General features: G+C 52.6%; 2 protein-coding genes across 4 annotated transcripts in view; one reads left to right on the forward strand and one right to left on the reverse strand.

Annotated features, from left to right (window-relative positions):
* The first annotated feature begins 713 nt into the window (after positions 1-713).
* LOC118898835 lies at positions 714-24754 on the forward strand. The gene is made up of 4 exons (XM_036859477.1): positions 714-1181; positions 3186-3489; positions 21280-21450; positions 24377-24754. The coding sequence occupies exons 1-4, from the start codon at positions 1127-1129 to the stop codon at positions 24483-24485; spliced, it is 639 nt and encodes a 212-aa protein (XP_036715372.1). The 5' UTR covers positions 714-1126; the 3' UTR covers positions 24486-24754.
* DHRS3 (dehydrogenase/reductase 3) overlaps positions 8220-27942 on the reverse strand; it is a 40087-nt gene continuing 20364 nt past the window's right edge. For all 3 annotated transcript variants that reach the window (XM_036859444.1, XM_036859455.1, XM_036859465.1), the window contains 5 exons: positions 17334-17477; positions 16405-16524; positions 15798-16036; positions 11300-11425; positions 8220-8741 (listed from right to left, as the gene is read on the reverse strand). In XM_036859444.1, coding sequence (XP_036715339.1) covers positions 8657-8741; positions 11300-11425; positions 15798-16036; positions 16405-16524; positions 17334-17477 — 714 coding nt within the window. In that variant the 3' untranslated portion in view covers positions 8220-8656. The remainder of the gene's footprint in view (positions 8742-11299; positions 11426-15797; positions 16037-16404; positions 16525-17333; positions 17478-27942) is intronic.

Consider the following 27942-nt stretch of genomic DNA (forward strand, 5'->3'; position numbering starts at 1 on the left):
AAGATGTCTGAGAATGAAGCCAGCCTAGAGGATGTGGAATTGGAGGGCAGAGAAACTGCTTCCTGAACCAGGTCTTGGAAACACTGCTTGCACCCCTGGATCCAGCCATACCTGAAACCGATTATCATTTGGCTTTCCACTTCTTTGAACCAGTAAATTCTCCCTTTTACCTAAGCAAGGATCATTGTGGGTGGGACCGATAGTCACGCAGGGATTCTGCCGGTATTCCATGCTGGTCAGGGTACCAGCCCTTGCCTGAAGCTCAGGGCAGGTCTAGGGGAACTCCTGGCTGAAAGCCATAGACAGACAGGCTCCATGTTCGCTTTCCCTGCTTCTGGCTGCTGAGGCGTGCGCATGCGACGTTGACTCCCCCAGTCAGATGTTCCCCCAGCCTTTGACCCGAGCAAGTGATGCGGAGAAGTGGGGTGGGGGTAGTTCTCTTCAGCGGCTGCAGCAGCAGGGACTCTCCAGGGCCAGCAGGGTGGCCCAGGGTCCAGACCTTCCTGTGGCAGGATCTGGGAGCTGCGGGCCATCTGTATCCCTTGGCATCTGCCCAGTTTTCAAGCCCAGTTTTTGGTCTGCTAGGCCACTCTGGGCTCCCAACAGCCTCTCTAGAAACTCTTCGGGTAGAGTCCGTGTCCGTTGCTGAAGCCACCAATCCCTTGTGCTCTCGGGGAGGGGCTGGGGACTGGGGTAAACACGGAAGGGAACGGCTCTGAGCTCGTAGACTCCAGCCCGGTTCACCACTGTTCATGCCCTGAGCTGGCACTTCGTGAACAGTTCGTGTCCCTCAAAGCAACTGGGGGAGTGCTGGGAACATTTTACGAGCTCAGAAATTGGTGAAGGGGAGCAATTTGCTCATGGGCGCCAGCTTTGTGCCTTGGGGGCTAGAGAGAGTGTGTCTGAGGAAGGGCTGGGGCACTGAAGTAGTGGACACTCCCTCCCTCCCAGGCCCACGGTCAAGAGGGCAGGGCTGACCCCAGCGAACTCTGCAAGGAGACCCACCTTGAACACGTCTGATCACCAAAGGGCCTCAGATGCCCGTCTAGGCTGGTCCGGCTGGGCCCACCTGCAACCGGGGGCAAGCAGCTGGGCCAAGCGGTGTTGGAATCTGGCAGCGACATGGATGTGGATGGGCCAGGAAGAGTCCCGGCGGCCTGGCTGCAGAGCGATGAATAATGGCAAGTATTGTACTCCACTCTCGTTACACACAGCCATCCCTTGGTATCCACGGGGGGTGGTTCCAGGACCCCCAGTGGATACCAAATTCTTGATGCTCAAGTCCCATGTATGAAATGGTGTAGTATTTGCATATAACCCACGCATGGCCTCCGTCCTCCTGTATGCTTTAAATCATCTCTAGATTACTTATAATACCTGATACAATGTAAGTGCTATGTAAATAGTTGTAAATATAATGTAAACACTATGTAAATAGTTGCTGGGCCAGCAAATTCAAGTTCTGTTTTTTGGAACTTTCTGGAATTTAAAAGTAAATATTTTTGATCCATGGTTGGTTGACTCAGCGGATTCGGAACCCGTGGATATGGAGGGCCAACTGTTCTGGGCTTCTTATTCAAGAAGCTGTGAAACCCAGGGGTTAAGCACAAGGGCTTTGCAGCTAGACTCGGGGGTTCAAATCCCAACTCTGCCACTTACTAGCAGTGTCATAAGCCTCAGGTGGATGGATGACGGCATCTCTCTCTGCCTCCATTTCCTGTATTGAAAGGTTTTAATTATTAAATATAGATGAAGCACTGAGGGTCTATTATGTACCAGGCACAATTAATTTATTACTTTTATTATAAAATATATATAACATAATATAAATGTATTCGTTTATAATACACTTGGTATTTATTAATTGACTTGGTATTTAATTATAATTTACTTGGTATTTATTAATACCAAGCACACATGCATTAATTATTATGTGTTTTACTCCCTTGATTTTCACAAACAACTCAATAGAGGACAGGGCTATTGGTCGCATCCTACAGACGAGGAAACAGAAGTTCAGGGAGGTTAAGTTACCCGCTCAAGGTCCAGGGTTTGGAATCTCAGCCCGAGGAGCTGAGATCCAAAGTCCAGCCTCTCCCCTTCTCTGCATGCTCCATGGCTCTGGCTCCCCCAGGCCGACAGCTGGCCCTCAGCCAGTGGGGACCCAGCGAGGCTGAGAAGGTGAGAGCCGGGCCAGAACCCCCAACGAGAAGCCCACCGCTGTGGGGAATACCTCGTGGCATTTGGGGGATGCTCTGCCTTGTCCCACTCTGCACAGGCCAGGGCTGTGGACATTAATGTGGCCATGGCCAGCCCCGGGCCCTGGCTCTGCTCAAGGTCCCCAGTGTGACCTCCCCAAGCAGGATCCAGTTACATGGAAGCAGCAGCAAGGAACAAACACAGCTTGTGCTCCCTCTGAGTGCTTATTTCCTTTGTCTTGTGAACATTGAAAAATGAAAAGAATGATGATCAGGATTTGTTTTGGGGGGCGGGGGGGCAGATAACGGGACGGGCTGGCAGGCCAGAAAATTCTGCAGCATTGGCTCAACTCACCAAGAGGGCGGCATGGGGAAGTTTTCAAACTGAGTCCAAAGAAAGAGAAAGTCAAGTGGTGGCCTGGCCGGCCCAAGGGGTCTGAGGCCTCCTGGATCACTGGCTTCTGCTTGGGGGTCAAGGGCCCACCCTTGGGGGCAGAGGCGTTACGTCCGGGTTCTGCTACCAGCCTCTCTGGGGTCAGACCGCCGAACTCCTCCTCTCCTCAGTGTCAGTAATTCCGCCTCCCACTGCTCCGGGTTGTGATGAAAAAGAAACGAAGAAAATGTGTGCAGACCAGAGGTTTTTCTGCTGAGGGCGAATTAGCTCCTTGGGGACATTTGCAGAAATGTTTTCGGTTGTCCCAACTGGGAAGGGAAGGTGCTACTGGCACTGAGTGAGTAGAGACCAGGGATGCTCCAAACTTCCTACAGTGCACAGGACGGCCCCCGACAGAGTGCCACCGGGAGACATGCGGGGGTGGCGCCTGCACATGTAACCATAAATGTCGGCTTCATTATTCAGGGGCCCGGGTGGGTGTATACATACAGGAAGGCGGTTGTGATGCTGACTGCCTCTGACAAAGGGTCCGCCCCTCTTCACTCAGACAGCAAATATTTACCGAGTGTCGCCTGCACCTTGAACTCTCCTAGGTCCTGAGAGAAGGTGGACCTGCCCTTGGGCTCCTGGAGTGGCTGTTGAGAGGAGAAGAGAGAGCCAGACAGACCAAGACAGCAAGCAAATAATAACGACCCGATATGCCGGGGAAACGACTGTGGTAGACGCATACAACGGGAGATTTTTTTTAGCCACGCAAAGGAACAAAGTCCTGCCACGTGCTACAACTTGGAGGATGAACCCTGGAAACATTATGCTAAGTGAAAGAAGCCAGACACAAAAGACCACATCCTGCGTTTATGCTCCAAAAGCTGTTTGTGGCGACAGTTGCACAACCCTGTGAGTACACTAAGCGCCATTGAATTGTACGCTTTCAATGGGTGAATTGTGTGGTATGTGAATTCTATCTTAATAAAGCTGTTATATATAAAAATAATAATAATGGCAAATGGTGAGATGGGTGATGAAGGAAACAAGTGAAGGCTGAGATGGAGCAACCCAGGCCATGGTGGGCACGTGGGGCGTCTCCCAGAGGTGGCATCTGAGGCTTGCAGGCGGGGATGGGGGGCCCGTGCAGAGCCCCAGGGGCTCCTGGAGGCCGACCTGTGTGTCCTGAACTGGACAGGGGCCCTGGGCCTGATCATGCTGGATTGGACCTGGTAACTTTAGCCCCCTGACACCTGGCCTCAAGGCCCTGTGGAAATACTCCGTCACAGCTGCTTCAGTCCAGAGAATTCGGTGGCCCCCCAGGTCACACTGCCGAGGACCGGCTGCCTTCCCTCCAGCCCGTCTGGGAGGGTGGCTCTTTGAGGACTCTGCCTCCGAGGCCTGCCATCCGCCTGCCCAGAGCAGCTTCCCAGCGGGGCAATGGCCATCCTGCCACTCCCAGCCGTGCCTGGGGGGACTTCTGTGTTTATTTTCTTCCCGAGCCACTGAGGGATTTGGGGGCAAAGGCCCTGCCCAGAGCCAGCAATGATGGGAGGTGCCAGAGAAGTGTTCCCACCCCTGCACCCTGTGTGCGGGAGGACAGCAGCTCCTGGTCCCCATGGAACACCTCCTCCCACCCCGCCCCCTTGGGCCCCTTTGCTCTGCCCTCCCCAGGGCCTCCCCGGCCCCTGCCCCCACTGCCCATGCTGGGGTCTTCTGAGCCAGTCTCCTCCCAGTCCAACCACAAGGGAGCCAGCCAAGCGATGAAGGGTGCTGCTATCACAGGCCAGGCCAAGACGGCGGCCCCAAGAAGCCCGAGGGGCAGCGGGGTCCCGGCGGGGAGCCGTGGGAGCTGCCAGCACCACATCATGCCCTTGAGTTTCCCAGCCCAGGAGGCAGGAGGGCAGAAACGTCTGGTCCATGCCGCAGGTAGGAAAGGTGACATCACACACAGGAGGTCACAGAGCCAGTGGGACTCCAGAGTCTGGATTTCTCCCCCCAGATACCGGTCCTCCCTCCTCTTGGGGAGCCTCCTGGCCTCCTGGTGGGCTGGGAAAAGCTGGGACCCAGGGGTCCGCTGCTTTGCTGGAAGCTGAGAGCCTCAGTGGGGCCATGAGGGGTGAGGGGGGCACAGCTGGACCCTACACGGCTGAGGGGCAGGGTCCCCCAGGCCCCGGCTCTGGTCCATAGCTGGTGGCCCTCAGTTTATGAAGAGAAGTGTGTTAAGGAACGTTAATCAATCGAATCTCTGTCTAACAGCCCCAGTGTAAGGTGCAGAGTGACTGGGGTTTCCACGAGCTGTTCCAGGCCTTCCTTCTGTGTCGAGGGACATTGTCACCTCCTGGCTTTGCCTGAGGGGAGGGCTGTCTGTGTATAGATATTCTCTTCACACAGACCTCTGGGCTCCTATTAAGGATGCCCACCCAACCCCCCGCCTCGTTTGAAAGGCCTTTCCGGAAAGTTGGAGAAGATGCCTCAGAAGCAATCCCAGATGTGCGGGTAGGAGGGCCCCACCCACCCTTCAATGACCCCCATGCCCAGCCCCTCCTGCAACTGTTCTCATCCCTCCGTGCTGCTCGGCACTTGGGCTGCAGAATTTGTATGTTTGTGACCTGGTTCTTTTTTTGTCCGCCATCAAACTGGGGTGTCCCTAGGGGCATGGGCTGTCTGCCCCATCAGAAGGGCTCTTGGTGGGGCTGGGCTGAGCCCTGCGGTCAGCCCAGGAGCTTTGTGCCACCCTGGTCCCTCCCGACCATCCGTTTGGCCTGAGGAGAAGGGAGTCCACTTTCCAAGCCTTCTGGCCCTGGGAGCAGGACAGTGGCCACAGGACTCCACTCCGGACCACTTGCTGGGCCAGATAGCCTGGTCCCCGAGCACAGATGCGCTCAGGTCTGGCGCCTCCCCCTGCCCACTTCCAATCTGGTTCTCTTTGGAGGTGGGGAGGAGCCCCAGGCGGGGCAAGTGGGTCATCTCCCAGGGCCCAATTCTTCTTTGTAGGGTTGGCACACCCCATTCTGCACCTCGGGGGATTCAAGGAGCCGGAGTTCATTGCTTGTCACTCTCCTTTGCTTGGCTGAGCTAAGGGACACCAAGCTAAGGGACAGAATTAGCTCTTTGCTTTAACTCTCAAGGCTCCCCAAGTGGCTGAACCATTGGCGGAGGGAGCAGGACATGGCCTCCTGGGAACCTGCCCAAGGCTTTTTCCCTGGTTCCTCTGGGAAAAGATCCAGAAAAAGACTGAAAGCATCCCAGAGGAGAGGGAGTGGGTAGGGAGGGACCAGGCCCTGCCCGGCTGTCAGGAGGAGCCTTTGGGACTCTGGGAAGACACGAGGTCCCCCTGAAGCCAAGACAGCGATTCTGTTCTCAGTGGGCCCTGGGGAGGGCTGGCTGGGCCTCGTCGCTCCCAGATCCACTCAGACCCCTGGGGTCCTCACTGCATTCCCGGACTGCAGGCCAAGTGCCCAGTTTCACGGCAGCCTCAAAAGTCAAATCCTCTCCAAAAAGCTATGAGCCAGCCTGTGAGCACGGAAATGGGCCGCCACTCAAGGATGGTCAGAAAAGTCGGGGCTCAGCAGACAGAACCCCCTTCCTTCCTCATCTATCCCTGACCACTGAGATGTGCCACCCCTAACTTATCTCCTGTGACAGCCAGTGACAGGCACCTGGCCTGTGGTGCCGGGACAACAGCGGGGCAGGCCATGCCCAGTGGACCCGCCCATGTTGTGTCCACACGCCAAAGTGGGGTGAAGGTGAGGGTGTGGCCCTTCCGGGCCCGACCTCCACAGGCTGGACCCTTTCAGGAGCTTGCCCCCCCCACACACACTTTGGTGACACATACCCTCAAGGACCAAAATGAAAGTGACGAGTCCTGGCTTGGCATCCCCATCACCTGCCGCAGTAAGTGAGGGGGTCAGGGAGAGCGGGGTTCAAATTCGGGCTCCGGTGCTCACAAGCCCTACAAACTTGGGCACCCAATTTCCCTGCTCTGAGCCTGTTCTCTCACCTCTGAAGTGGCCTTTCTAATATCAACCTCCTGAAAGGTCAGTGCCTCTTTGGGGCTCTGCTCAGAACCTGGTGTGTATCACCTGGAGGCCACCCCATCCCAGCGCAGTATCTGTCTGCCTCTTCCATCCTCTGCCTACGTTTCCATTTTTCCTTCTATTCCTATGGACAGCTCTTTCCACGGTGTGGCAGATTGCACTATAGTTCAAAATTACTGACCACTCCTCCAGGGGGATTGTATGCCCAGTGACATCCTTGGAGTGCTTGACTACGTGACCTGCTCTGGCCAACGGAATGTGAGCAGAAGTGATGCGCGTTGTTTCCAGGGAGAAAATTTCAGAGCCAGCGCGCAGGTTCCCAGGTGTGTCTATTTCTGCCCCAAGATGACATCATTCCAGATGGAGGCTCCTGTGTCAGCCGGGGCCCTAGAGTGAAGGGGACACGGAGCAGAGCCACAGCCACCCTCCAAGGACAGGTGGCAATTGTAACACAAGCTCCGTTGTTGGAAGCCATGGACACCTGGGGGTCATATTTTGTCTGATACACATCGTAGCTCTTGGAAGTCTTTAAAGGGGTTCCCGAGAGCTGACTTTTGTCTTCCACTGCTGCTAGGTGCAGTGGATAAATAACAGTTAAGATGTTAAGCTTCAGGGCTTGGCGGCTACTCAGTAGGTGCTCAATAAACAGTGGATGTGGTCGTGACTTGGCATCTCTGCACACAGACCAGGCTGACGACCCGCTGAGCTGCAAGCCTACTCTTCCTCTCGTGTGAGTTGTGCGAAGGTGCAGGATTGGTGCAACGCTCCAGCAACCTTCTCCATTGAATTCGTGTCTGCGGTCCTTCTCCATCACCTCCTGGAACCACTGCCTGCTCCCCTCCCCCACCCCGCCACCCACCTGCAAGAGCTGCGTGGATGGAGGCGCCTTAGATGAGATTCCGTTGTCCACCTGTCCCCCGGCCCAAGGTCAGGTTTATTAAGCTTGCTGCAGCAGGAGAGAACGCACACCAGAGGAACGCCAGGGCATCTTTCCCCACATCTCCTTGGCTGTCGTTTTTCTCCATTGACCGAGCCCACGTTACTCCCCTCTGCCGTTCCAGACCTCCCTCTCCTTTGCTATTTCACTACTACCCTCTGCGATCAAATCTGGCCCAGGGGCCCATAGCACCCCCTTGGCACTGGCCTTGTGGTGCTGGTGGACTTCTGACTTTTGCCTTCTCAGCAACAGTCCCCTCTCAGCACCCAGCACACGGTAGGTAGACAGTAGGGGCTCGATAAAGCCTGGTTCTGCTCTGCTGAGTTGGTGGCCTGGAGGCTGGTGGGGCTGTGGAAGGACAGAGAGCTGGTCTCTGCAGACTAGGTCACTATGGTCCTACCAGGGATGCAGGTAGGAAGGCAAAGTGCCCCCCAACCCATGGCTGTTGGGCAGGGCCTGGCAGAGCTGGCAAGGAGCCATGTACCCCCAGGCCTGGGCTCCAGTTTCTCTCCCGATCTCTGCCTCCTTCTTGCGTACTCCACTTCCGGCAGCTGGGGACCCTGAGCAGACCAATTCTCTCTCAAAGGATGGCGTGTTGTGGTTGGGTCTGGTCCCCTCCCCACTGCCCACTAAGGACCAGAGGTCAAGGATTTCAACAAAGGAACTCGCAAAAGCCATCTCTCTTTATTTTGTATTCCTGCCGTTCAGCCAGTTTGCACAAGCTGAGGATGAGTGGATTTTGGAGGGGAGGGAAGAGCGTGCGGGCACAGACCCTCCCGGAAATAGTCTATGCACATTGCCGAGGCTGGTTAGACTTGAGAAGCAATTTAACAATAAACTCTACAGAATCAGAAATGTACAAAAGTGTCAAGGCAGCTGCTGGCTGGTTTCTTGCCTCCCCACGGGGGTCAGAGTTACACCCATCAGTCCTGTGCAAAGGTCCTGGGGCTGGCCTGGGGGCGCAGCCAGATTCCTCCCCAGGAGAGGAGCAGTCCTGCTCATCCAGCAGAAGTGTGTCAAGGGACAGGCACATGGGCATGTGCCCAGGTGCCCACGCCCCCTCAGGTTCTGTGGCTTTTGAGCCTGTCTCTGCGTCCTGCCTTTATGTTCGCCCTTTGAAAGTGTTCATGCAGGTGTAGGTTCCTGAGAATTTGTGGATCTCCTCGAGGGCAGCCTGTGGGAGTATGCTGGTGGAGTGGGGAGGGAAAAGAGAAAATGGTTAGTGGGGAGACCAGTGGCTGGGTCACTGGTAGCCACACAAGAGGTGTAGTAAAGTGATGGCTCCCATAAGCTCTCCCCACCCCTCTCTCTAACATACAGCGGCTCCCCCGACAAGCCACCACTACCCACCCCTCCATGGAGGAAGGGCTTTCAAGTAAGTAGATAAATAGCTATTTACAAGGTAAAGGGTGGGTGTTACAAACTTTCAAAGCCACGCTCTTAGCATTTTAGGGCCCATAAGTGTCTCAGAGATCAATTAACTCCAAATGCCACTTACTCAACAAATATTTACTGCATGGGGCTGAGGAGTTAGGTACTGGGTGTCACCTCCTCTTTTTTTTCCATGTATTATTTATTAAGCAGCTACACTGTGCACATGATACAGTTGATACCAAAATCTGTCCTCTCTGCCATCTCAAGATTCTCAGCCAAGTTTTTTCCACTCCATAGTGATGTTTGCCTATAGCTGGGACCTCAGGTTTTACTTCTCATCCTTTATGTCCCTCCAGATAGTAAAACACCTGCAGATACCTTCAGGCCTTGTTCTTCAGCATGACACAATTTCTTGCTTCTTGTAGGAAACTTCCCAGACTCACCCCTAGGCCTTTCCTGGGGTTCCCCATAGCTCTGTGTTTCCCCAACAAGCCCCGGAGTTGTGCTTGCTGTTTACTTGTCAAGCCCATGGGTGCCTCTGCGGTAGATATTTCATCTCCGATCCTGGCACTTAGCACAGGGCCCAGTATAGGGACACCCTCAGTTCCTCTGTTGAATGAAATTGAAGGGCCCTGGCCCATTCTAGTTGCAACATGGGAAAGCCTCACTTCCAGCTGGAGCAATCTGGAAGGCTTCCTGGGAGTGGTGGCAATAGAGTTGAGCCTGTGAAGATTTCTCTTGGGGAAGGTGAAAGGGGGCGTGGTGCAGGGAATGGGGAGGGGCTGGCCTCTGCTTCTTGTGGGAAAGTAGTGGGGGATACAACAGAAAATGTAGGCTGGGTGCTTACTGTGGAGAGTGCTGAGGTGTTCTAGACAAACTAGCTTTTTTCTAGAATGTCCCCAAAAGCTTCTAAGAAGCTCCCTGAGGTGGACGATCAGCTTGGCTTTGGTGAGGATCCAAGTCCCTGCTCTCCAAGGCTCACAGAGGTGGCCAAGTAGCATCTCAAAGCAACAGTCAGGATGGACTGAGGGAGGCTGAGGTGTGGCCTGAATGCTGGGAGTCCCCTACTCTGTGTCACTGAAGGGGCTTTGACTTTGGAGGACAGGGGACGGACTGATGTGTCCCCGGGTCCTGAGGTTTCTTGCCTGCAGTTAGAGTGGCTCCTCAGATGCCCACTGTGTCCACAGCAGCCAGAGGGGAACCTGGTTTCCTGGGGGTTGACATCTGATAAAGGCACTTGGGTGCTTCACCTCCTGAAAAGGCCTTTCAGGTCAGAGGGGTTCAGTCAGCTGGGTGTTGGGGGCCCAGAGGAGCCAAGAGTCCATGGTCACTCGGGCTCCAGGGTCAAAACTCTCTCTGCAGCATGAGAGGCCCATGCAAACAGTGTTTAGCGGGGCACCTGCAATGGCCCCTTCAGTGTGGGAGTGGGAGGGGAATGGTTTGTTGCCCAGAGTCTGGAAAGTTCTAGGGAATGTGATGCTGGGCAAATTCTGGAGGAAGATGGTCTCCTCTGTAAAGCCTACCCACCAAGGTGGTCTGCCCTGGTAAATCCCACCAGGGACGTTTCCGTGAATCCCGAGCCTTTGGCAACGAAATCCCTGTCTTCCCCATTAATTGATGTTCATTTTAAAATTTTATTCTATTTTATTTTATTTTTGGCCGTGCCACACAGCATGCGGGATCCTAGTTCCCCAACCAGGGGTTGAACCCATGCCCAGGGGCCTGTCTGTGAGGTCAAACTATTTTTATTATAATACTGAGATAGGATTTGACTTTTTAACTCTCATTCTCTCATGAGTGTACAGTTGAGTTTTCCAGAGGCTACATGACATGTGACATCAACAGATTAAAATCAGAAGCAGATATGAGCACCCATTTGTCTTCAATTAATTCAGATAATAAAGAGCTTTGCAAAAATATAAAATAATGCCATTCTTCTTACTACATTTTTTTTTTGGAAAATACATTTACTTTTCACAAAAATATCATTTATGTTAACACTGAATGGATTTTTTCTTGCTATATATAAATGAATAAATGTATAAATACCATAAAATTTTTTCTCAGTTTTAATTTCTAATACAATAGATACAACTCACATAGATAAAAGCACTTTGGGTTCTTCAATAATTTTTAAGATTGTAAAGGGTTCTCGAGACCAACAAGTTTGAGAACCACCACTCCATAGTAAGGATAGTATATCCATGGCACACATGCCACGGCTCTCATTTTCACGCCCACAGCAGACATGACTAATCAATCACCTGGGTACTTTCTGTTGCCTGAGGCCTCTTCCCCACCAGGGTCCACTGGGAGAAGGGGAAATGGCCAGCATGAGCCTGACCCAGAGCTTCCTCCCCCAGCCCCATACCTTTTCAAGATAATGAGGGCGTGCATCGTCCACGGGAGCAGGAGGAGGGCCTGATTGAGCTGCACGGCTTCCACTGTCCTCCGGGCCACGGTCTCCGGCTTCAGGGGCGGGAAGAGGTTGGGGAACCTGCAGGCAGGAAGAGACAGCGTGGGTTTCCCCTGAGAAGCGAGCGCTTCTGCTGAAAACCCCTGTGGCTAACATGTCAGGGTCATCCCTTTGGCTTCTCCTGTGTGGGAGACTTGAGACCTGTTTGGAACACTCTCCCTGCCGCCCGGGATGTGTCAGGAGCTCCTCATCCTCTCACTCCTCCCAGCGAGTCTTCCCTTGAGAATTGAGGGCTTCTAGCCCACCCACCCACCTGGGACCCACTCTCAGAGCACTGCAGAGGGCTCCCCCAAACCTCACTCACATCCCGTCCTGCCCTGCTAAAGCCCTCCCGGGGCCCCTCGCTCTGTCTTCAGTCCTACCCACTCTGGGTCCCACCTCTCCTCCTTCTCACTCTGCCCCAGCGATCGTGGCCAGCCCTGTCACTTAAGATCTTTCCCATCTCAGCTGTCCCATCAACCTGGCTCCTTCCTCCCGTCCACTCAGAGTGGCCTCTAATCTCGTCCCCCTGATAATTGCCTTGACTGAATCGAGAATGGCCTTGCCTGTCCGCTTGTTTCCTGTGAATGGCCTGTCTCCCCCATCAGCCTGTGAGTTCCCCAAGGGCAGAAGTCTGGTGGGTCTTGCTCCCTGCTGTATGCCCTGTGTGCAGTGTCTGGGATATAGTAGGTGCTCAATAAATGCTTGCTGAGTGGGTAGACACTGAACGATGTGGCATTCCCCTACCACTTGCTGGTTTACTCACTCATTCCCTGATTCGTGGATACACTCACCGGTTCATTCAAACATCTACAGGCTGTTTCCATGGGGTTGATAAATGAATGAATGGCTGAATAAGCAAACATCAGGGATTTCTCATGCCTGTTCAGAGACATCTGACCTGAGACCCGTACCGGGATGACGCTCCCTAAGCGCCGGGCCTGTGCTGAGTGATCAACAGGCATCATTTGCTCCAACTGCCAGAGAAGGAAGCCGAGGCTCTGGGGAGGTGGTGGGGACTGGGGATTCAAACCAGGCCGGCAGGAGCCCCAGGCCCGTGCTCTGTCTCCCCTGTCCCTCGCTTGCTGCTTGTCCCACCGCCCCTGGGCCTATAGGTGCAGGACTGATGCTGCTGGCTCTGACCTCAGTCCCACAAAGGGCTGGTGAGCTCCTCCGGCACCAGGAGGATCGAGGGTGATAAGTCACCTGGGGATGATGTCACCCTGAGAGAAAGGCAACTCCTGGGCCCCCAGCGTGGGCTCGGCTGGCCTCAGAGAGTCCACGGGGCTCGCCCCCAACCCTTGGCTTCCTTTGCCATCATGACGGGCTGCCAGGATGCCCATGACCCTGCAGTCTGGAAGGGGCGGCCTCAGGGTCCTGCGGAGATGGACGCATGAGGCGGCTCGTGACGCTGGAGCCCCACAGACACGGTGGACCGTGTGGGTTTCCAGCCCCCACCTGGGCCAGTGCCGCTGCTGGGGGGACGGGAAGACAGGATGGGCAGACCAAGCTCCGTGGGCTCAGGGGGCCCTTCCTGGTAAGATCCCTATGGGAGAACCTGACAGAGGGGATGCTTCACACATGCCCACTGGTGGGGCTTTCTCTTTTCCCTCCGTGGCATGTGGGGTGGGTACCCGGGGAACCGGCAGAGCTACGAACTCCCACGGAGGCTGCACAAACCCCTTGAAAGAGGATGCTCAGTCAATTTCTACCTGTGTCGTCTTGGGCAAGTAACTTTGCTTCTCAGAGCCTCAATTTCCTCATCTGAGAAATGGGGATAAGAGCTCTTGCAGAGTTGTGGAGGGTCAAACGCAGAAGCGTTTGTAAAGTGTCTGGTGTGGCTGGAACATAAAGATCAGCAAAGAGCAATTTACAAACACCAGCACCCACCTATACGGCCACTCTTGCCAGAAAACCCATCAGTTTTGCCCTAAACATGTCTCCCACCCCCAACCCTGGGAAGCTGCTAAGTATGGTTGGAGAGGAAGCCAATGCTTTTCTTTCTTTCTTTCTTTTTTTCTTCTTTCAAGAAATGGGAGTTGGTTAGGTACCAATCAACATTTTACTGCTCTTCTCCCAAGCCCTCGGGGCTCACCTGCAATCCACAGGTAACTAACCTTCACCTAGTGCTTACTACTTGCCAGCTGGCTAGTTGATTCACACACAGGAGCTCATCTAGCCTGTGAGGTCAGGGTACCATGATCAATCCCTTCTTACGGACAAGGAAACCGAGGCACAGGAAAGCGAAGTAATTTGCCCAAGGTCACACAGAGCTGGGATTAGGCCCCCGCAGTTTGGGCCCACATTCTGAGCCACTGTGGAAAAATGATCTGGGGGAGGCCTTGGATTTCCTTCTTAAAGTGATGGAGAGGAAACTATGCCAGAAGGCGAAACAGGCACAGGGATGCGAGGTCTGTGAATGTCCTGCTCACTTCAGGGCACCCAATTAGAACCATGGGTTGCCACTGCAGCACTTCCATCCAACATGCATTGTTTGAGCACTTCCTGTATACCCAGATGAAAAGACACCAAACCATCATGGGGGGAAAAAACCAACATGGAACATTAATAATCATTAATCCAGCCTCCTCTAAATTCAGAATCTATGATAATTTGCGTATAAGTCAGGTGGAAATATATACATCTGTGATGACTGAAGTGTGCTAGGAAGATTTATAACTTATGCACTTATGAAGATGTTTATTGTTAGTAAAAATAATAAGAGCAGCAGTTCGTTACTGAGCATCTCATATGGCCCGGGCTTTGCACTAGATACGTTACATGTGTTATTTCTAATTCTCTCAATAATCCTATGAGGTAAGTATTATTTTCACTGTTTGACAGGTGAGCAAAGTAAAGCTCAGAGTGGTAACAAAACTGGTTCAAGATTTCGCCACCATTCAGTAGCTGAGGTGTGATTCCAAACAGGGAGTTTTGTTTTTTTTTAATTTTATTGAAGTATAGTTGATTTAAAATATTGTGTGAATTTCTGCTGTACAGCTAAGTGACTCAGTTATACATATATATATATCTCTATATATATATACACACACACACACATATATATTCTTTTCCATTATGGTTTGTCACAGGATACTGAATATAGTTCCCTGTGCTATACAGTAGGACCTTGTTGTTTATCCATCCTATATACAATAGTTTGCCTCTGCTAATCCCAAACTCCCATTCCTTCCCTCCTCTGCCCCGCCTCCCCTGCCCCGCCTCCCCCTTGGCAACCACAAGTCTGTTCTCTATATCTGTGAGTCTACAAAACCAGGTGTTTTGCTTCTTGATAGCAAAACCAGACTCAGTGATAATCACTAAGGTATTCTGAGTGATTCCCATCCGGATGCACTAGGCCACATGCCTTCCACTCTCTCAGGAAATTCTCACAATGACACTTCCACGCTATCCTCATGTTTGGAAGAAGCTGACGCATATCATTTAGAAAGCAAGATTATCATTATACGTTGCATTGCAAAAAACAAGGAAAATAGTTTTTGGATGATTCCACATTTTCATTTATCTATAACCTTATGCCCCTTCACAAGCGCACATCATTACAGCACCATTTACTGGGCACTTACTATGTAGCACATACGGTGTTGCATGCTAGACCCCATTTTATCCCTATCACAGAACCCTGAGGGTAGACATTCCCATCATCCCGTTCTACAGATTAGCATCAGAGGCAGGAGCAGGAACTAATCGGGCTCAAGGTCACACACACCCCAGGGGCCTGGCTCCAAAGCACAAGCTCTAAACCAGTGGTTCCCATTCCCGTTGATTTAAGTGGCCTGGAGGAGGGGTGGGTGGGCTTCGGTATTTCTTTAAACTGAGCTATAATTTGCATACGATAAAAGGCATAAATCTTGTGTCCAGCATGATCAATTTTTACCTATGTAACCCCCACTCAAATCAAGAAGAGAGAACATTTCTAAAAGCCTAGAAGGTTCCCTGGTGCTCTCTGCCAGGCTATGTCCCCACTCCTCTTGGGGTGACCACTGTTCTGATTTCTATCACCTCGGTCCAGTTTTTCTCTTGTAGAACTTCAGACAAATGGAATCATGCAGAATGCACTTTTATGTCTCTGGTTTCTTTCATTCAACATTTGAGTTTCATCCATATTGTTCATTTACCAATACTTGGTCCCCTTTTTATAGTTGGGTAGTATTCCATTGCATGCATTTAGCATGGGAACTCTGTACAAGCCCCCTGACCTGAGAAGCAGGACCCTAAACCACTATAGAACCCCACTGCCCTGCAGATGGAGAATCAGGTACGAGACCAAAAAGCCAGAGATAAAGGGTTTCTGGGTTATTTTAAAATTTGGTTCTTTGTGTGTAATGAGTCTTTCCCCTGATCCGATCTGCTGGAGGGACTTGGCTCGGAGAGGGGGTCCCCTGCCACTGACCTGACCCTCATGCCCTGGAACATCTCGGTACTGGTGTGGAAGGGAAGCACGGTGGTGGCACTGACGCCCGGACAGTCCAGCAGCCCCAGGGTCAGGCTCTCCATGAAGGCGAAGGCTGAGGCTTTGGACGTGCAGTAGTCGATGGCGCCGGGGATGGCAGAGAGCGCCAGCACGGAGTTGAGACACACGATATGGCCGTTCTGCAGCTCCAGCATCCGTGGCAAGAAGGCCTTGGTGGTCTAAGGGTGGGTGGGTGGGGGGGGGATCAGTGTGCAGCAGCCACACCTTCCAACAGCCCCTGTCCCACCCCCCTCAGGGAGAACAGACCAGCCTGGACACAGCACACTACGCCAGCGTCCAGGCTTTCCTGGGACGGGAGGCGTGCGGGCCGAGGGCACTGAGCCCCACGTTTCAGAAAGTCCAGATGCCTCCTGGGGCAGCCGGTCATTCGTCTTGTCCGGCCACCCTATCCTAGGACATCCCCCCCGACCTGAGCCCAAGCCCTGGCGAGCCTCTCCCCCACTCCCCTACAGCCCCCAGGATCCCTGGAGGGAAGGAACATGTCACGGACATGCCCAGGGCTGGCTCAGGCTCAGGACGAACTTACCCAGAACTGGCCCAGGGTGTTGATGTGCTGGGACTTGAGGAGGGCGTCATCGTCGCTGTCCATCAGGCTCTTCCCATGGACCACGGCGGCGTTGTTCACCAGGATGGTGATGTCGCCCACCTGAGGGCAAGAGGGGGTCGAGGGGCCGTTAGGGCGGGCAGCCCCAGGGGCTTGCACTTGGAGGGGAGGGACCTGGTCTTGGGAAGTCACGTCACCTCTCTGAGCATCAGTCTTGATTTGTTAAGATGGGGCTAATAACCATACCAGGGTCGTTCTGGGGATCAGAAATAATTTATGGCTGGGAATTCCCTGGCAGTCCAGTGGTTAGGACTTTGCACTTTCACTGCTGAGGGCCTGGGTTCGATCCCCGGTCAGGGAACTAAGATCCTGCAAGTCGTGCAGTGTGGCAAAAAAAAAAAAAAAAAGCAGAAAAAAGAAATAATTTATGGCACATAATGTACCTGGCACAGAGCACATCTATAATAAATGAGGTTATTGTTACATAAAAATAGTTAACATTTACCATGTGCCAGATATCTAACGGTGGTTTCTGCTCTCTTGGAGCTCAGTGATGCATTCAGTCTAAATAGATGGCTGGAGTTGGGGATTTTCCCAGAGGGCAATGGGACGTGTGTCCCCCAGGGTCTAGGATAGAAACTCACAAGATCTAAACTTCCAAAGGGGACAACAGGTGATCAGTCCTCTTACGTAATCAACCTGTACCCCTAGTCCCTGCCCCCTGCACACACACACGCACACGCACACAAAACTTGGGCCAGCTTCATAGGAAAGCCCTCCAAGATGCCCTGAAAATAGCCATTCTGCCATAAGCAACGCTCTCTCCCAGGCCACGTGAGAACGTTCTCTTTGGCCAGCATTCCCCCGCAGTGTCTGGCAGAGCTGAGGCCGGACCCTCGCAAGCTGCTCACCTTCTCCCGGACAGCTTTGGCCGTCTGGTACACCTCCTCCCGGTTGCCCACATCGCAGATGAAGTAGTGGCACTCGGTGCCCATCTGCCGAATCTCCTCTGTCGTCTCCTTCAGACATTTCTCAGTCCGGCCCCACAGAACGATCTGGAAGGAGAGAATAGCAGTACTGAACACGTGGTCATTAAGGAAGCCATCGTGATTCAATGATTGCCATGAGAAATTCAGTATGTAATTTGCCCCAGGACTGGCCTCCCTGATTCCATTCAAAGAGAGTATGCAAAGTCACAATATGATTTGTTAAAGGGATACGTAGAGCCTACTCTGAAGGTAACCAAGAGTTTCTGAGCCTGTTTATGACCCATTGGTGGATGCGTGATTCACGAGTCTTTCTTACGTATTGCTTCCAGGAGGACGTCTCCTGTCGGCCCAATTCCAATGATCCTACCTAGTTAAAAGTAAAAGCAGAACTCTTTCTGTACAATGTTCCAGAATGCTCTGAGCTAGCAACAAGCTGGCCTTCTCACCACTGAGGTCTAGAGTCCCGCTGATGAATGGGCTGCGAGGTTCTGACCGTGAGGTGCCTGGAGGCTGAGCAAAGCCTTCCCTTCTACCCAGCTGTGGTCCAGCAGAAGGAGGGCCGGGAAGACAGGCAGCTGGGCTCCTCTGGGGAAGGAAACACGACCTCACCCTGCAGGTAATAAACGCGGGACTCATTACGCCAGGAAGTGACCCTGGCAGGACCAAGACATGAATCCTTAAAGGGGGTTGGACAAATTTTATGAATGGCTGGCCATAAAAGGCTCAGAAGAGAGGCCGGGCTAATTCTCAACCTTGACTCACAGGAGAATGACACTCCTTCCCACGGTACGTCGTTGGGTCCAGAGAGGCCCCTCTTGGTGAAAAGAACCAGGGTTGGGTGACATGGAACTAAGAATCCTGAGACCCAGCTTAATCAGCACAGAGGGAGAAAGGCTGGGGGCTGGAGAGAATCACAGAAAGGAAGAGATAATAGGCTCCTGGGGGATTAATCTAATGGGTTTCTATTTTTGTTTCTTCTCTTTCTTTTAAAAATTATCAATGAAATTTCTCCTTTAAAAAATAAAACCTAACACGGAAACCCCATGTGTGAAACCAGTAAAAGGAATAAATTACACGTCCAACTCCATATTTTCTTACACTAAAAGCAACGAATGAGAGCAGAAAGGCTGAGCTGGGAAGGCAAACATTTTCAAGTGGGAGTGATGGATTAACTCCAGTCGCGCCAGACCAGAATCTAACTGATTTCTGTACTTTGCTCTGGACTCGGTATGGAGAAAAGTCACGCAGATAAGTAGTTGTTGGTGATAACCGTTTATCAATTGTTTACCTTGAAATCTCAGAACTTTCACATAACCAAAAAAGGCACAAAATGGGTTAGCTGGCGGGACACACAAATGTGTTGGTGGCTCCCATGGATTTGACTTTTTTATTACAGTTTTTAAAACTTTCGAAATATTTCTTAAAGGAAAATAAAAGTGTTCTTTCAACTCTTGAAACATCTCTGGGAAAGTCCAGTTTGAAAACCCCACCTTGTCCAACCAGTTTATTTATTTTAATTGAAGTCTTGAAATACAGGAAAGGCTTTACGAGGGAGAATTCCATCAGCCACCCTCCACGACCGCAAAAGTCCTTCAAGAGCAAAAGGTCTGCAATTAGACAGGCTCCAAGGGACACTTTCTTGTCTGTTGAACTAAAAACAGACTTAGAATGTGTTCCTCCAGGAGAGGCTGGAGAGATTCCCTTCATGGAGGAGAGATAAACATCTGTTCAGGCATCTTCCACCATATCAGACCTCACTCTGGCCTGGTAGTCATTGCCGTCCTAGTTTCCTTCCATCCTCCCTTGTCACCCCATCTGTCTGTCCATCCATCCTTCCTCACATCCATCCATCCACTCATCCATCCATCCATCCACCCCACTCCATCATCCATCCATCTAATTTCTGAGTATGTCTGTCTGAGGTGAAGGAAATCCTTGGCCTCCTTTCTCCTACTCCGGTCCCTGCCTAACCCCATCCTACCTCCATCTCATATGGGGAACAGGACCCTGGGGCTTGCATAGTTTCCTAGGGCCTGGCTGAGGATGAGAGAGGAGCCTCCGGGACTCTGAGAACTTCTGGACAAGAGAAGGGAAGCTTAAAGTGGGGGTAGGGGCTTGTTGGAAGGCGCAGGGGTCCAGATACCTGGGAGCACAAGAAAACCAGCAGACAGGGAACCGGGAAGGCCAGCACGGTCTGCGTGGCTGGAAGGACACCCTGGAGAGGGAAACAGGGGCTAGGGAGAGGGAGGCGAAATGAAGGCTGTGCCCCACTGTCTTCCATGTATATACACCCAGGTGGGACGCTGAGGTTTGGCCGTGTCCTTTTGGGGGTCTGTTGAGGATGCCCCTGGTGGGCCGGGGGACTGGCCTCCTCATGCTCTGTGCTCACAGACCCCACCTCTCCCCAGACGCTGGGACGGGTTTGCTTTCTGTCCTCCTCACCCCACCCCTCTGAGCAGGGAGCTCCCGGGGGGCCTTGATCCTGCCTTGTTCATTTCGTATCTCAGTGCCCAGCAATGCAAGTGCTATTTGTTGAGCGAATGAATGAAAGTTCATGGCCGTAGGTGGGACAGGGTGGAAGGTGGTTAAATAGCCTCTCTGAGGCTGAGATCAGCCCAGTTTCCTTGACTGAGCCATTTAGGGTCCCAGAACCTTCAACGCAGAGGCTACTTAGCCCAGGAGTCAGCGAGACCCGGACTTTCACCCAGAGCCTCAAAACCACCCAGGACTGAGCTGTGAGGTGAGGCCCCGGCCGGTGTGCGTGCGCCTCACTGTGTGTCTCTCTCTGTGCGTGTCTGAGTGAATGTGTCTCTCTCTGCACGCGTGTATGCGTGTGCGTGCAGCCTCTGCACTGCTGTGCGTTTCCTCCGGCCCTTGGTGGATGCTCAGAGTCCCTGGGGAGGGACCCGGGTGCGTCTCCATGGTGACGGGGAGGCCAGGGCTGGTCACCTTGATGGAGCCTTCCAGTAACTGAGCCGCTGGGGGTGGGAGGTGAGGGAGAGAGCTGAGTGGAGGGACGGGGGCCCTTCCTGGGTGGGAGCTGCCCAGTTGGAGCTGCTACAGCCACTGTCCCTCCTCCTCCTCCAGTGCCCTGCCCGGACCCCTCTCCCGAGACTGGGGACCCAGAGTCACTGACCAGGAACCTGGCAGGTACAGCTCAGAGGCTGGCCCGGGTGGCTTCTCACCAGAGCCACCTGGGGGTGACCCCGGACAGCTGACAGGACAGGAGTTCCACCCAGTGCCCAAATGCGGGTAAGGACGGGGTGGGCGGGAGGCAGGGGGCTGAGAGGAGCGTGGGGTAAGCAGCCTGGGGAGGGGGCAGATTTATGAGCCCTTGGAACCCAACGTGGCCTCCTCTTCATCAACTCCCAGGGCAGGGAGCAGCTGGGGAGGGTCAGCGGCCCCGGGATTTACTCTTAAGCCGAGTTTATAAAATAAGAGCTCAGGGGCACTCGACACCCCCTGGCCTCCCCTCCCCTCGGGGGGCAAATGGCGAGCTTCTGTCCCGGGGAGGAGGAGGGAAGGGGGGTGAAGACCTCTGGCCTCCCAGGCCTCCCAGCAGAGGCACGGGGTCCCGCCCTCCTCTCCCTCGGAGCTGCCCTCGCAGCGAGCCTGAACCCCCGAGCAGCCCCCAAAGCTGAAGGCTATCACGATCCACTTCTTATGGCTGAGGACACTGGCTCAAAGGACCTGAGTTAACTTGTCCAAGGTCGCACTCAGTGGGTGGCGGGGGCAGGATTTGAACCCGGAGGCTTTGTCTTCCGCAGATGCATCCCTGAAACCCAAGGGACGGTGGGATTTTTCTGAGCATTGAGAATTCTGCTCCCAAATCCCCTGAGTCCTCACACCACTGTTTATTCCCACCCAGACCTCAGCTTCATCTCCCTCAACATCCACAACCCCTCGACAGGACGGCACAGAGGGCCTGCAGGGGGCTGGGTGCTGTGCCTTTGCGGGATTTAACGGAGAGCAAAACAGACATGGTCTCTGCCTCAGGGAGACAGCGAAGGAATGAGAAAACAGCCGGACACAAACCGCTGTGAGTGGGATAAAGAATAAAAAGGGGAACGTTGTTGAAACTGGGGCATTTCTGTGGTCGCTGTATTATGCCCGTTGTATAGCTAAGGAAACTGCAACTCAGAGAGGCTAAGCAACTTGTCCGAGGTCACACAGCAACCAAGGGGCAGAGGTGGGATTTGAACTGAGGTTTTTCACCATGATTCCCTCTCCCAGTAGGAGAAAAGCCATCTCCTCTCTTCATGGGGTCTTGTGGGGATGAAGCATGCAAAAGCTGGCACCCACCTAGTGTTTAGCACCTGCTTTCTGTTATTATTTCCCATGGAGAAGAAGACCTGAGAAAATCACAGCACAGCCCCTTGATATACCTACCCTCTTCTGCAGCCATTAGAATGATGAGAGTTCACACCATGGAAACATGGTCAGGAGAAAAGGGTGCAGCATTATCCATATAGGATAATCTCAGCTCTAAAAACGTAGTAAGTTGGTGGACGTCACCAGGCTACATAAGAACAGGGTTTGTGTTGGGTGGGATCATAGGTTTGCTTCTTTGTGCTTGTCTATACAGGAAAAATGCCTCTAAAAGACAAGTACCATCATTTATGATCTTAAAAAAGGAGAACAGAATAAAAGCTTTCCCACAGATCATTTCCAAAACAGGCCATTTTCACACAAGTGACTCAGCACAGCCGGTCCAACCCTGGCTTGCTTCCCAGGTCCCTGGCATTGCCTCTTCGGGGCTCCCATCCACTGTGAGGTGACTACCTGCATGTCTCTCCCCACTGCTGAGTGAATGCATGAGGGAGCTCACTGGGGCTCCAGAGTTCCCAGCTTACACTCACTCATTACACACTGTACTTGGCCCTGTGTGTGCTGTCTCACCATTTCACATCTACATACTTTCTCCTGGAGGGCAGGAACCAAATCTCACCCATCCTGGGTTCACTGTGACCCTACCTAGTGCCCAGCACAGACTGTTTTTCTCTGTTTTAAATGCCAAGGCTACTTGTGGACTCTTATTCATCCTGCAGAACCCTGCTTGAATGACCCCGCAATTCTGAAGCTTCCCTGGCTCCTCCTTCCATCATCCCTACAACAATAACAACACCACTATATACTGGCTAACATTTATTGAACACCTTACATCCAAGTGTTTTCTCCTTTCATACTCACAATCCCACCAGTAGGTATGATTTCTCTCTCCATTCTACAGGTGAGGTGCAGACAGATGAAATGACTTGCCCAAGGTTACACCACTTATAAGCAGCGGCATAGTGTGACTCAGAACCCATGTTCCTGAGTGCCAACACTAACCCTTGTTTGTTCCGCCATTAGTGCACAGATGTGAGTGTGCTGGGCCTATTTGTGAATAAGCTCCTCCACAAGCTTGGGAGGTCCTCCAGGGAGTCAGTAGTCATCTCCTAACCTCAGCATCCAGCACGGGCCAGGTACAGAGTAAAAGCCAACGAGCACTGTCTCATGGCACTGGCCCCAGGAGGCCTCGAGGAAAATCTGCTGATCAAAGAACAGTGAGTGCCTTTCCTCCACCCAGCCTTGCCTTCCTCACCCAGAGGGCTCACACAAATGCTTGGCCTTGGCATTCATTGCTGGAGTTCAGCTGTGGCGCATGGTCCCACCAGGGACATGAGCCGGGTGGCCTCCGGGTGGATCCCAGGAGGAGCATCTGTTTATAATTGGCAGCCCCGGAAAGATCTAAGTCCTTGGGCGGGTCTTTGGCAGGCATGTCCCACGGGCTCCATGTTTTGGAGCAGAGCGGTGTTGAGCTGGCTTCTCAGAAGGAAAGAAAATACCCACCAGACCCCAAACCACGGCAGGGTGGGGAGGGGTGGGAAAGTCACAATTTGGAGGGCACATAGCTCTCCACGCTCAGCACCTCCAGCAGGAGGATGTGAATAAAAATCTATCCTGTGGCCAGATGAGAACAAGCAAACAGCAAAACCGAGCGTGTGATACACAGCAGGTCGCCAGCAAGGAGGGGCTGAGTGGACATGCCTGTGGGCGGGCAGGTCATATTTGAGACACTGATATACACACTCTCAGTAGCTATGCCTATAGGATAAGTTACATTTTGGGCTTTCTCCTCTTTCACACCCCTGTCCGTTTCCTAAAAGAGACCGCTCTCTCTCTTGAGTAGAGTAGCCTAGAACATGGGCTCTGGAGCCAGACAGCCTTGGTTCAATTCTCTGATCTACCACTTACACAAACTTTGGAAAACCCGCTTAACCTCTCTATAAATTAAGGTTATGAAGCATCCACTTGGAAGGGTGGTTGGGAGGATGAGGAAAGGACATGACAAATGCTAGCTATTATTTTTATTATTACTACTACTTCTACCATTATTATTAACCCAGGAACAGAAATAGATCGCCCCTTACTCGCAGAAGATCCCGCCGTCCTCCACAAAACTGGAGTCACGGGGGTGATGGATACCTGGAAGACCCCAGCTGGGGCTTCTTTGCCTCACCTGTGGACACAGCCTTGACCGGGGTTGAACCCCAGAATCTTAGAGAGCTCCCCATTCCCATCCTTCCACCAGATTTAGAGGACCCTCCTTTGTTCACACCCCCAACCCAGGAAGGGGGAGACCAGCGTCAAAAGCGTCCAGCTGCAAAGCAGGCTGCGGGTCACACATTAGGAAGATTTCTTAGGAGGAGAGGTTTGCACGCTGAGCTCTGGGGACCCTGGGGGCTCCAGTGAGGAGCTTCAGGGGCTGCCGAGGGGTGGGGGGCTTGGTAGACAGGGTCCCAAGCCGGCTCTCCATCCTCCATCATCCAGAGCAGTGGCACTTTCATTGGGCTTCTATAGTAGTCATTTCTACAAAGATTCTGTTGTTAAAAAAAAAAAAAAAAGAATAAAGTTTGAATGCTAACACTCTTGATCACAGCCCTTTGCTCTTTAGGACAGAAGTTTTTTTCTTTTTTTCCTAGGAATGAACCCGGGTTGGAGGCCTCTAGCTCCCACCCATTGGGAGTGCTGGCCTATCACTCCCACATTCCCAACAAGCCATCAGCCTTTCTTCTTCCAAAAGGCAATTGATGACAGAGATCGGGTACCGTCTCCAGCTGTCTCCTTCCTGGACTTCCTTTCTGCCTTTTCTCCTGGGAGCCCTGTTTCCAGACCCCTGTCTGCACCCTGCCCTTTGAGCAGCCTCAGGTTCATTACCTGTGTCCCATTGTTGAGCAGTGACCTCAGCGGGTCACCACGGGGCCTCTCTCTTAGGGACGTAGGCCAGAGCCCGCCTTCCCCTCCCGCTCCTGCACCGCTGAGCTCCCTGAGCGGCAGGCAGGGCCTCCCACGGAGCCGCGTGGTCGGATTACACAGGCTCGGCCCCTGCCCAGGCCTGCAGAGAATGTTCTGGCTACTGCTGGCTCAGCTGTTGGAGAGGATTGTTTTGAAGCTCCTCAAATTAGATTGCCCAGCGGTGTCCTCTTCCCACAAGTCGCTGACCACAGCCTGGGGCCTGCAGAGACTTCCTCCCGGCCGCCGTCCAGCCTGGAACCGGTCCCTTAGGAGGCACAGGGATGACCACGAGTGCTCGCTACCTGCCTGCACTGAGCTCGACACCTGCTGCGGTCTCTCACCTCGTCCTCTGGCAGCTCTAGGAGGGGGATATTGTACCCATTTCATACTCGAGAAAACCGAGGCACAGGGGGCTATTCAATATACCCAAAGTTACTCAGCTGGCAGGTGGCAGAGCTGGAACTCCAACCTGCGTGGTCTGATGCCACGCAGACATCCTGTGCCCTCCGCCTCTGTCCTTCACCTGCAGGAGCAAAGGGACCCTGCAAAAGGATGGATCCATTCATTGCACGGGTGTCCCACATGCCATGGGACAAGGACTGGACAGCGAGGCGTCCACATCCTGGGGAAAGAAGGAAAGACGCCACCCCGTCCTGGTGCAGTGCCTGGTCTTGCTGACCGAGTATTTGCTGAATGGGTGACAGGGATGATCCTCGCCCCATTGCAAGGATACTGGTGGCCTTTAGAGCGCAGGTTGGCATGGTGCCCAGGGTGGGTGGTTGGGCGTATGCCAGGAGCATCTTTGGTTCCGTTACCTCCTCCACTGCTACCACTCTGGGCCCAGCCCCCATCATCCCTCACCTGGACCACAGCCATGGCCCAAAGTGATCTCTCAGCTTTGACCTTTGCCCCAGTGCCCCCGCCCCTGCCTTGGTCTATTCTCAACAAAGTAGCCAGAGAGATCCTTCTAGAACGTAAGTCAGACCTTGTCACTCTGCTTACAACTCCCAGTGGCTCCCATCTCACCCAGAGTGAAATTTACAGTGGTTACCATGACCACAAGCCTCTCCCGCTCCGACGTGCTCCCGTCTCTCTGCCCGCAGCTCTTCCCCTCGCAGGGCTGACTGGTCTCCACCACGTTGGTCTCCTTGCTTGCATAACCCCCCAGCCCACTTCTACCTCAGGGCCTTCACACCAGCTGTTCTCTGTCCTCTTCGCCCAAGTGGCCCTCTCCCCACACCCTCTCTTCTTACAGGTTCTGCTCAAATGTCTCTTTATCCGAGAGGCCTTCATGTAAAGTCCTCCTGACCCCCCCAGATATTCGCTCCCCAACACTATCCCTGCTTTTTAAAAATAATTTTTTATTAATAGTCTTTGTTTTTTAGAGCAGTTTTAAATTATAGCAATTGTGAGCAGAAGGGACAGAGTTTCCATTGAACTCGTGCCGCTGCCACACGCACAGCCGCCCCGCTATCAACATCCCTCTCCGGAGTGGTACATGTGTCACAGCTGATGAACCTACATTGACACATCATTATCTCCCAAAGTCCATACTTTACATTAGGGTTCACTTTTGCTGTTGTACCTTCTATGGGTTTTGGCAAACGTATAATGACATGTATCCACCACTGTAGTACCGGAGAGAGTAGTTTCACTGCCCTAAAGATCCTCTAGGGTTTCCCTCCTTTCCTCCGACCCCTGGCAACCACTGATCTTTTTACTGTTTCCATAGTTTGGCCTTTTCCAGAATGGCATATAGTTGGAATCATCCAGGATGTAGCCTTTTCAGACTGGCTTCTTTCACTCAGTAATATGCATTTAAGGTTCTTCTGTGTCTTTTCACGGCTTGATGGTTCATTTCTTTTCAGTGCTGAATAATATCCCATCGCCTGAATGTTCCACAGTTTATTTATCCATTCCCTTACTGAAGGACTTTTTGGTTGCAAGTTTTGGCGATTAGGAATAAAGCTGCTATAAACATCCGTGTGCATGTCCCTGCTTTTTTTTTTTATTAATTAATTAATTTATTTATGGCTGTGTTGGGTCTTCGTTTCTGTGCGAGGGCTTTCTCCAGTTGTGGCGAGCGGGGGCCACTCCTCATTGCGGTGCGCGGGCCTCTTACTGTCGCGGCCTCTCTTGCTGCGGAGCACAGGCTCCAGACGCGCAGGCTCAGTAATTGTGGCTCACGGGCCCAGTTACTCCGCGGCATGTGGGATCTTCCCAGACCAGGGCCCGAACCCGTGTCCCCTGCATTGGCAGGCAGACTCTCAACCACTGCGCCACCAGGGAAGCGCTCCCTGCTTTTTTAACTTCCCAGATCTCTTCTTTTTCAGTCGCTGAGACACATGTCTCCCTCCGTGATGAACGCCTCATGTCCCCGAGGAGAGAGGGCACCCCCCCTCAAAACCTAATACCACTACCTGCCAAGAGCTACAGCTCAGAAACCAAGTGTGACAACTCATCTAAGTCCCATCTCATACTTGAGTGTGATTCTTGGGAACATTTCTGGTTCTAAGACCGCTGGAAAAACCCTCCAAGGAAACCGTCTCAAAGGCTGACTCTATGGGAAAGCAGAACAACTTCTCACTTCCAGCCAGAAACTCAAGGGCTGTGCCTCTGCCTGTCTGTCCTCAGACCACCCTTGGCAAAACACAGGCGTGGGGAAATTCGGGCCAGAGTCACTAGCTGAAGCCCCATGACCATTGCCCCAGTTCCTCCCTCTTGACCTTCTGATGGAGAACTCCAGGTGACCTTGAGGTGGGGGTACCGAGGAGGGGAGAGGAGAGGCAGCATTTGCAGACCACTCTCCAGCCTGGTGCAGGCCTTCAGTATTACCATCCTGAGAAATGGGACCGAAAGTCCAGTGCTCAGACAGGCTGAGTAACCCGTGCAGGCTGTACAGCCAGAAGTTTCAAAGCAACACTTGAACCCGGACTCCAAAGCCAAGCTCTCTCACTACTCCCTGTCCTGCCTCATTCACTCATTTGTTCATTCACTCACTCATTCAAGGAGTATTTATTGGGTGGTGACTGGATTGCCAGACACTGTTGGAGGCCCCGGGATACAATAGGAAATAAATTCATCCCACTCTCCTGGAGTTTGCTTTCATGTGTGTATGGGGAAGATGGGGGCCAACGGACAATAAACGATTGACCATATAATATATAAATATATATATAAATATATATAAATATATATTATAATATATATAATATATAATATATAATATAAAATTATATATTATATATAAAAT

The sequence above is a fragment of the Balaenoptera musculus genome, chromosome 1, assembly GCF_009873245.2.
Source record: "Balaenoptera musculus isolate JJ_BM4_2016_0621 chromosome 1, mBalMus1.pri.v3, whole genome shotgun sequence".
NCBI lineage: Eukaryota > Metazoa > Chordata > Mammalia > Artiodactyla > Balaenopteridae > Balaenoptera > Balaenoptera musculus.

Coding starts and splice junctions, on each gene's coding strand:
- LOC118898835 (XM_036859477.1), top strand. CDS start 1,127: ATGTGGATGGGCCAGGAAGAGTCCCGGCGGCCTGGCTGCAGAGCGATG. Junction 3,490..21,279: donor GGCGACAGTTGCACAACCCT/GTGAGTACACTA, acceptor ATTCCCACCCAG/ACCTCAGCTTCATCTCCCTC. Junction 21,451..24,376: donor ACAGCCGGACACAAACCGCT/GTGAGTGGGATA, acceptor TTTTTTTCCTAG/GAATGAACCCGGGTTGGAGG.